General features: G+C 47.3%; 1 protein-coding gene across 1 annotated transcript in view; it reads left to right on the top strand.

Annotated features, from left to right (window-relative positions):
- Positions 1-7,595, top strand: part of FRMPD1 (FERM and PDZ domain containing 1) — a 52,916-nt gene extending 45,321 nt beyond the window's left edge. The window contains exons 14-15 of the mRNA XM_003785147.2: positions 871-1,677; positions 5,101-7,595. Of these exons, the coding sequence (XP_003785195.1) occupies positions 871-1,677; positions 5,101-7,472 (3,179 nt within the window). The 3' untranslated portion in view covers positions 7,473-7,595. The remainder of the gene's footprint in view (positions 1-870; positions 1,678-5,100) is intronic.
- Positions 7,596-9,494: the final 1,899 nt, after the last annotated feature.

Consider the following 9,494-nt stretch of genomic DNA (forward strand, 5'->3'; position numbering starts at 1 on the left):
GCCTGTCCTGTCAGGGCTCTGTCAGTGCCATACAGTGATTGTTTTTAACTCTAGTCCGAGAGATTAAGCTCTTTTCTGTAGCCAAGGGAAGCTCTCAGGGAAGTTTAGCAGCTTGTATTATGATCAGAGAAAAGTTTTAGAAAGGTCACTCTGGAGGCTTTTGGAGGAAATGAAATTGGAGACCTGTCTCAATGTTCTTCACCTTCCTGCCATGAATCCTTCCAGAGGACCTTACCTGTAGCTAGATGAGCTTTTGCTGTTCTGAAAGGTGCATAGTACCAGTAGATCTTCACAGCCACACTTCAGCCTGTTGCCTGCCTAGCAGCCTCAGAATCCCCATAAAATTGCTAAAAATGCAGATTCTTAGGCTCTCCTTCCTAGAGATTTGACTCAGTTACTCAAGGTTAGGGAAAGGATCTGTTTTTTGTTGTTGTTGTTGTAGTTTATTTGTTTGTTTGTTTTTAATATGATTTTCCATCTGGTTTTGAATCCCAGATAGGACAGAGCTGAGACTTGGTGAGGGGCTTAGCAGACCTGGTTGATGCTGCCCATGGCAAAATGAAATCCAATTAAGTAGCCATCATGTTTCTATGAAGAGATAGATCTCCTTGTAAGTAGAGATGGAGGTAAACCTGTCTCCTTTAGGTGGCTCACACAGATGAAAGACAGGTGGCTTGGAGATCATGGTATGAGGATATCATGGAATTTGGTGTCCCTCACATTCTGGGTTAGTCTAGTGTGACCTTGGGTCAGTCACTCTTTCAGTCCTTGGTTTTCATATCTGCCAGTGTAGCAGGGGCAGGAGGACACACAACCTTGTGCTGGTCCCAGGATGCTGTTTTATAATCCTTGGTGTCCCCCATGCTGCAGGTTACGAATCCAGGGCCTGCAGCGATTCAGAGGAGTCCTCTGAAATGGACTGCATACTAGAGCCTCTCTCCGACAGACACCTGGTGAAGCTGGGCCCCTGTAGACCACTCATAAAGGAAGAGCAGACTTCTGGGAATGGCCCCACACCTGAGGTAGCCAGCAGAGACCCTAACACATGTGGGGCCAGCAGCGTGACAGACAGTGCCGAGTCCGAGGCATCCAACTCAGCCAACACTGAGAGCCGAGGCTCCAGGACCAGTGGCTCAAGCGAGTCCATGGATGCCCTGGAAGAGGATGATTTAGATGCCTGCTCCTCCAGTAGGTCCACCTTCTTGCACTTTGGCTCCCCAGGCCTCCTGGAGAGTGTTGATTCTAACAGCCAAGAGGAAAAGAGCAGGATTGAAACCAGCGGCTTCCTCTGTCTCCTGGATCTGGCCCAGAAAGCCAACCATCAATGCCAGAAGATGGAGTTTTCTGAGAGTCTCACTCCTGAGACATTCAGCTGGGGACCAGAACTGAATGCAGTCAGGCTGGACCCCAGGCTGTATGAAGGCAGCCGGACCAACTACTATAGCCTATGCTCCAACATCTCCCTGGCCAGCCACCTGAGTGACAGTTCAGACAGCACATTATCCCGACAGTGGGGAGCCCCACTAGCCTGGGGTCAGCAAGACTGGACTGAGGTCCAGTCCAGCTCCACAGTGGAAGCCCTGGCCATGCACCCACCACTAGCCTTTGAGGATGGCAGCTCAGATGAGGAATACTATGATGCAGCTGATAAGCTCACACCACCAGACACCCTCTCAGGTGAGTCCACCCCAGCAAGTCTACAGACACAGCAGGCAGCTCCTGAGTACCCACCAGGGGGCAGGGCCAAGCTTGAGAGGAGGACATATGAGTAAAACTGGGCCTTGTCCACTTTTGAGAAGGCAAAGCTGGATTCTGTAGACCAAACTTCACGTGTCATGGCTTCAAGTCAGGGCTGCAAGTCAGGGTGAGGCTCAGAGATCTGTGGGCAAGCAGACTGGAAGGATTCATTCAGCAATAGAAATCAGGGAAGGCTTCCAGAAGAGGTGGCAAATGGGCTGGGCCTTGTGGGATAGAAAGAATTTACAAAAAAGAAAAAAGTTTGATGGGAGTACCCAACAACGGAAATCCATTGTCATTATTGACACTGAAGTTGTATTAAATAAGGCCTCGAAGCAAGAAGAACCTGACTGATAGGCCATCAATAGCCCTACAATGACTTTTAGGGGGCTGGGCACAGTGGCTCATGCCTATAATCCCAGAACTTGGGAGGCCAAGGCAGGTAGATTACCTGAGCTCACAAGTTCAAGACTAGCCTAAGCCAGAGTGATACCCCAATCTCAAAAAAATGGCCAGGCATTGTGGTGGGGGCCTGTAGTCCCAACTACTTGGGAGGCTGAGGCAAGAGAATCGCTTAAGCCCAAGAGTTTGAGGTTGCTGTGAGCTGTGACATCACTGCATTCTATTGGGGGCAACAAAGTGAAACTCTTGTCTCAAAAAAAAAAAGAAAAGAAAAAGGTGAGGGATGTGTTGGCTCTGTCCCTATCAAGTTCCTCATACATTCCTCCACAAAGAATGTGGAGTGTGTTTCTACATGAAATCATTTCCAAAGCTGATCAGAGATCCTTGCAGTACACATACATGTGCACACACATTCATGTACGCACTTGCTTACGCTACATGCTGAAGGAATAATATTGGAAAATAGAGGTATCAAGGGTGACTACTAGGCAGTAGGATGGCTGCGGCCCTTTCCTCTTGCTCTCTGAGCCCCTACTCCCTGGCCTCCCAGTGCTCTGGGGAAAATTGCCAGATCTTTCATCAGCCCTGTGAGACCCTTTGAGGCCATCATGACATGGCCTTTACACATCTCCCTCTCTCTGCATTCCTGCCATGCTTGCCACAGAGATTTCCTTGCCACTTTTCACAGTGACAGCTTCTCATTTTGATTTTTTTTTTTTGAAACAGGATCTTGCTATTTTGCCCCAGCTGGATTTGAGCTTCACTCCTGGGCTTAAGTGATCCTCTCATTTCACCCTCCCCAGTAGATGGGACTACAGATGCTCACCACCCCACCCAGCTTACAAGTGCCAGTGTTTTTCTCACTTCCAGCCTTTGCACATGCTGCTTTTTCTGTCCCAAACAGTCCTTACCCTGATTCTTGGCTGCTGGTGCCATCTGTAAGGTCCCTAGCTGGAAACTCACTTCCTCAGGGAACATTTCCTGGACTTCTAAGACCAGGGCAGGTCACTCTATCTCTGTCACACGTTCTTAAAGCACCCTAAGGCTTTTTCTGCCTTGCACTTAGCATTGCCTGTAATTATGTATTTATTTGTATGATTTTGTGTTGGTGTTTCTTTCCCTCACTAGACTGAGAACTTTGAGTGCAGGGACTGTGTGTCCCTGGCACACAGCGTTTGGCAGTTGTTGCTAAATGAATGAGTGCACTCTTCACCATCTACCCTGAGTTTAATAATTGACTATGCTGCAAGGGAGAGGAGAAACCATGGCCAGACCATGCACTACTTCCCAAAGAACCCAGCCAACAGCTTTCTGTGCCCCTAGCTTACCCTGCCAGGCTAGCTGTTGTGCTAGGGTAGAACACGTCATGACAGAGACCAATAGACAGGGCCCTCACATGAGAATCTAGCCAAGAACATAAGCTTCATCCTGTATGGTCTGTTTTTCACTGGGAGCCACTGTAGTGTTGAGAAGACAGCCTAAAACTGGGGTTCTTGACCCCAGGTTCTGGTCTAGCCCCTGACTCACTGTGAAAGTCCCTCCTAATTTAGGCCTCAAAAACTCCTGTTCTCAATGGCTATTGGTAGCCTATGGCAGCAGCTCCCAAACATGGTGGGGCATCAGAATCACCTGAGGGGCCTTATTTAAAAACTATAGCTTCCAGTGGGGCACAGTGGCTCACACCTGTAATCCTAGCACTCTGGGAGGCCAAGGTGGGTGGATTGCTCAAGTTTAGGAGTTTGAGACCAACCTGAGCAAAAAATAGAGAAATGAGCCTTGTGTTGTGGTGCATGCTTATAGTCCCAGCTATTTGGGAGGCTGAGGCAAGAGTATTGCTCAAATTTGAGAGGCCGCTATGAGCTATGACACCAAGGCACTCTACCCAGGGCATCAAAGTGAGACTCTATCTCCAAAAAATAAATAAATGAAAAGTATAGGTTCCTCACTCTTAGCTTCAGAGATTCTGAATTAGGAAGTCTGGGGAGCCCTGAATCGAATAAGATTTTTAATCATGTGCAGCCAGGTTAGAAATGATTGGTCTATGTATACTAGCTCTCTGCTTCTCCAGTGCTGGGCTCAGAGCCTAATTCCTTCTGGCTGATTCCCAGGACTTCTTTATAACTGTGCTTTTCCTCTCAGAAAGATCCGTCCCAGCATACACAAAATCCCTCATCCTATGACTGAGAGATTTGGCCCCTTTTTGTCAAAAGAAAGTGCCTTCAGAACCCTCACGCATGAAATGACAGTAACAGAAACAACAGCAGCTCTCTTTTAGAGAGCACCTGCTAGGCACAGGCATTCTGTGCCAGATGCTTTACAGTGATGCACTAATTCACTTAACCTGCATGGCAGACTGATTGGAACCACTGGTACGAACAGACGTGGGTTAATATAAGCACGAAGAAAACAATGGTAGAACAAAAGATAGCTCATGGTATTACTGGCAAGCCTGAAGAACTGGGCTCAGAAATGGATGGCACCCCCACCAGGAGTCTGGGTAGTAGGATTTCTTATCAGTATTGTCAGCATATTGTGGCTGGAAAGAATGGACTCTACTTTTATTATTTTTTAATCAATGTGTTAGGGTTTGAAATTCTGAGGAATTTATAGCTGACTGGAGAGGTCATAAATCCAATCACTTGGCTGATGTGGACAAGGCATCTTCATTAGTAATTCCAGTGGACTGTAACCATTGGGGAGATATCATTCCCTGAAAGGAAGTTGAGGTACTTCAACCAAAAGACAGTAAAAATTTGGGGCAATCAAAAATTTAAAGATAAGTCTATCACAATTATAGATCTCATCTTTCAGATGAGGCAAATGAGATCAAACTTTAACTTGCAAAAGGTTATACAGCCCTGCCATGATTTGAACCCAGGCAAGCCCAACTCCTGAGCCCAAGCCCTATAAGCCTCTTTATTTTTCTGTTTTTTATGTACTTTTTTCTTTCTTGACTCCCAGGGCCCAGAGCTGTTTCTGCTGCAGAACTCAGTGCCACAAGCTCTCAGAATAAAGCCAGCGCTTGCAGTTCTGAGAATAGCCTGAATCCCCGGGAAGATGGAAAAGAGCCAAGCAGAAGGCGAGGGGTGAAGAAGTATGCCAAGACCCTGAGGAAAAGGAGGTCTTTCCTACAGACCGACTATACCTCTCAGGTCTCATTTCCCCTGGAGCCATCAGCCTCCCTGGAGAGCATGGACGACGTGTGCTACTATGACAGAGAGCCCTACATGGCCCTCGGTGCACCCTCTCCAACTGTGTCCTCTCTGCAGGATGTGCAAGGTGAGCCTGGCCTCCTAGAAACCAAGGCCCTAGGCCTGCAGGCGCCGCGGAGGGAAACCAAGAACACAAACCCAGCCTCCAGGGTCATGGAGATGGAGCCTGAGACCATGGAAACCAAGTCCGTCATCGATTCTCGAGTGTCTTCTATTTCTGCCATTCGCCTCCGGATTGACTCCAACCCCAAAGAGAATCCTGGAGTTGCTCCTTTGATTACCACTGTTGCAAGTTCCTCAGCAGGTACTCCTCACTGTTCCAATCCAAGTTTACTTGGCCCAGATACTGCTCAGGCAAAGCCTTCCCAAACCTTATCTTCATTTCAAGACCCAGATGGCATTGTCCCCAAAGAACTTGCCACAGAGTCTGGGGACAGCTCCTTCTCCCTTTCCAGTGGTGGCCCTAACCCAGACAGAGTCTGCCTGCCCATCAGCTCAGGGTCACATAATGTCTCTCAAGAAGATACACTAGAGATGGGAGGAGTCCAGTTGGAAATGGGGTTGGGATCTTTTTTTAAAAATCATATGCAAGAAACTGCCTCCAAGTACACAGAGCCTTTGTCATCTCCTAGAGATGGGCCTAGAAGTGATGAATGTAGAATAAATTCAGGAGAGAAAATGACTTCTATGCCTACAAAGGAAAAGCAACAAGGACAACTATCTTTGGAAAGTGACAGAGAAGTTACAAACAAAACTGGCACCAACTTACTTCAGGAGGAATCTGGGAAAGATTCAGGTGACCTCAAGGGTGACGTGTCAAATGCTGTTTCACGGGCTTCTGATGCTAGTACTCCAGCTAGTAAAATAATAACCTCCCTCTCCTTGGATGCTCCCATAACAAAGACTGAGCAGACCCCACCACATACCCCCAGAGAACCCCAAGGACAAAGTAAAGAAACCTTAGGTCAAGCCTTCGAGGCCCAGGAACAAAAACTATTGGTAGAATTGGATCTAGACCCTGATTTTTTACTTGAGGAGCCAACCATTTCATCAGCCTTCCCTCCAGAGGGGGTCAAGGCAGAGCCATTTAACCAGGTGATAGGGGAAGATACAACTAGGGGTGCCTCTCAGTGGGTTCCAGGGCCTTCTTTGCCAAAGGCACTACCATGTCCACCAGAGGAGCCTCACTTAGAAGTTTCAAACCATTGTTCACTTTCAGAAAACAAAGACAACAGCTCTAGCATCTGCCTTCCTGCTGAGAATTCTTTTCTATGCTTTGCCCCAGAAATCCATCCTGAAGTTTCTGCAGGTCTCAGGATGGCCACCTCTTTGGGTTTTGTGGGCATGAATGACACAGTGGCCCCAAGGATTGGGATGGAGCAGTGCAGCTGTCAGTTCTCCTATGCCACTTGCTTCCGTGGCCCACAGCCTGAGACGGAGGAAGAAGACAGGGACTTAGACGCACATCCCACAGCTCCCCTCACCTCGCCGCCCTCTGCAGGAAGCCAGATGGTTCTGCCCTGGAGGTCTGCCAGAGCCCACAGCTGCAGTGCGGTGCCTCTGCCAAGGACAAACCACATCTGGCCAGAGTACTGCTCCAGAGCTCTGAGACGGCTGAAAGCCACTCCTGCCAGTCCCCCGGAGGGCTTCATCCAACTCATGGAGAGCTTACTAGAGCTACAAAACATTTTAGAAACTTCCTGGGGGATTGGAAACAAACATCCCCCAGAGAAGTGCACCTGGCACTTTTCTGAAAGCCGGAGCCGCCTCTGCATGGGATCCCAGAAGCTCCTGTCGAGCTGTCAGCATGTTATCAAAATAGACCAGTCCCCCGAAGAGAGACAGGGGGCCGTGCGTGACACTTTCCAGTACTTGGTCCAGCTGGCTGGCCTGTGCTTTCAACTCACAGACTGTAGCCGCTGCTCAGCCCGGCACAGGGAAGCAGCCAGGAACCTCAGGGATGTGGTGTACACCTACCACCAGTTTGTAGAGGCCGCTAAATTGACCTGCGAGAGGGGATACCATGACCTGAGTGTGAAACTCCTGGCCCGTCAGTGCACAGCCCTCACAGCTGCTGTGTTTTGTTTGACCCAGAAGTTCCGGGCTTCCACTGCCCTGTGAGCAGGTTAACTGCCCGTGGGCCCCCTACCCTGCCCTGGACACTTCCCTGAGAAGCCCCTTCATTTCCCAGCCACCCCCTTCAAATGTTGACTATATATTCAAATAAACGGCTGCTTAATCTTGGCCTGAATCATACAGTGTGATAAGTCTGAGTAAAAAGCATTCACTCATATTCACTCAACATTCACTAGATATTTCCTTTGTGCCAGGCCTTGTGCTAGGAGCTTAGGATTCATAGATGAGCAAGACAAATCCCAGCCCCTGATCAGGATGCTCACACACCCTCTGGGGTACAGATTAGTAGAACACCATCGGTAGAGTGTGTATAATAAAAGGAAATTATCTGGGAGTTTGGAAGTAAAGGAAGTTACAGACTTTGTTCCAAGGATGCAGGGATGAGGAAGGAGGGCATAGGAGTCACTAAAACACAGTCTTGACTTCCCATATCATGCTTATGGGGCATAACCTTCTCAAATAGGGCCGAACACATGTGGTATTTGTAGATTTTGCCTTCACTGAGTTTGCAGCACCTGTGCCAGAAAGCCTGATATTCTTGTTGTGGCATGCACATATAGCCACTAGGTGGCAGTAAGTTCCACACACACGCAGGTGTGTTCTGTGCTTAAACTGATGGTATCCCTGAATCTCGCACTTTATTTCTGTTTTAAATACTGTATCTAAAAATCAGAATTGATTAATTTTTTAAAAGATAAAAATATACAAAGGTCAAACATTAAATCCCTGAATTAAATTTGCCTTTCAGGAATAATATTAGAGCAAAAGAAATACACTGGACACCTTTCTCATCCCAGTTAGCCAGTTAATTTTGGTGCACCTTGGACAAGTTGCTTAACCTCTCAATGCTTTTGTTTTCTCTTCTGCAAATTGGGACACTAATAGTGCTCACTTTGTGGGATAGAAAACTAGTAAATACTGAACAAGTGTTAGTAATTATCCTCAACTTTTATGGATGTCTCTCCTAGTCTGAAACCCCTCCCTGAATTTTGCTTTCTGATTCCAGGGAAACTGATTTGGAGAATCTCTTGTGATGCCTTTTCCCCTGGCTTTTCTGTCCAGCCCAAAGATAGTTTCACCATTCATCTTTGGCTACTAGTGTTCACGAACATGGTCTCTTTCTCACTTTGCTGCTCCTGAGCAGTGGTGAGCTCAAGGCCACCCCTGTGGCTCTCTTCCTCCGGGGCTTCTGAATTTCTCCCAGCAACACAGAAACAGGGACGAGAGTGCTAAGTTACAGACATAAGCTCTCTCCAGTCAGAAGGAAAGCTATACTTGGGAGAAGAGGGGAAAAAATATTCTTCCCCATCCCCTGCTACCAGCTATTTGTTAACTAACTAGTAACCAGTTTCTGAGAGGCCTGTTCTTTTCACAAGCTACTTTAAATAAAATTTAAATAAGACTCTTGAACATAGATTTGAAGTGATTTCATGGCAATTAAAAATGGGAACAAAAGGACACTAGTATAACAAAAAATGTAGATGTTAAACAGGGCTTGAGGAGCTAAATAACTTACGTGAATGCAGTCTGTATGTCTACAAGTTTAGGGAAGGAGCTCAGGACTTCACTCAACCGGGACAATCCTAGCTGTGGCCTGTGTCATCACAGGTACTTCTCAGGGCCTCAGTTTCCCCATCTAATATAAGGAAATAATAGTTGTTTCCATTTAATAAGGGCCTACAATGTGCCACATGCCTCATTTAGATACCTTTAATGCATTTTCTTCACCACCACCCTAGGGATTGTGAGAAATACTCATGGAAGGCAGGAAGAAGATTGAAACCTCCAGCTCAGGCACTCAGTAAATGTTTTCTTTTTCTTTTGCTTTCTCTCCCCTCCAATTCATTCATTTTCTCAGATTGGTATTATATGCGGCTGGGTTTGTTTTTTTTTTAGAGGTAGAGTTTCACTTTGTCACCCTCAGTAGAGTGCTGTGCATCACAGCTCACAGCAACCTCCAGCTCTTGGGCTTAGGTGATTCTCTTGCCTCAGCCCCCCACAAGTAGC

Source organism: Otolemur garnettii, unplaced genomic scaffold (assembly GCF_000181295.1).
Source record: "Otolemur garnettii isolate 467f Iridium unplaced genomic scaffold, OtoGar3 scaffold00014, whole genome shotgun sequence".
NCBI classification, from domain to species: Eukaryota; Metazoa; Chordata; class Mammalia; order Primates; family Galagidae; genus Otolemur; species Otolemur garnettii.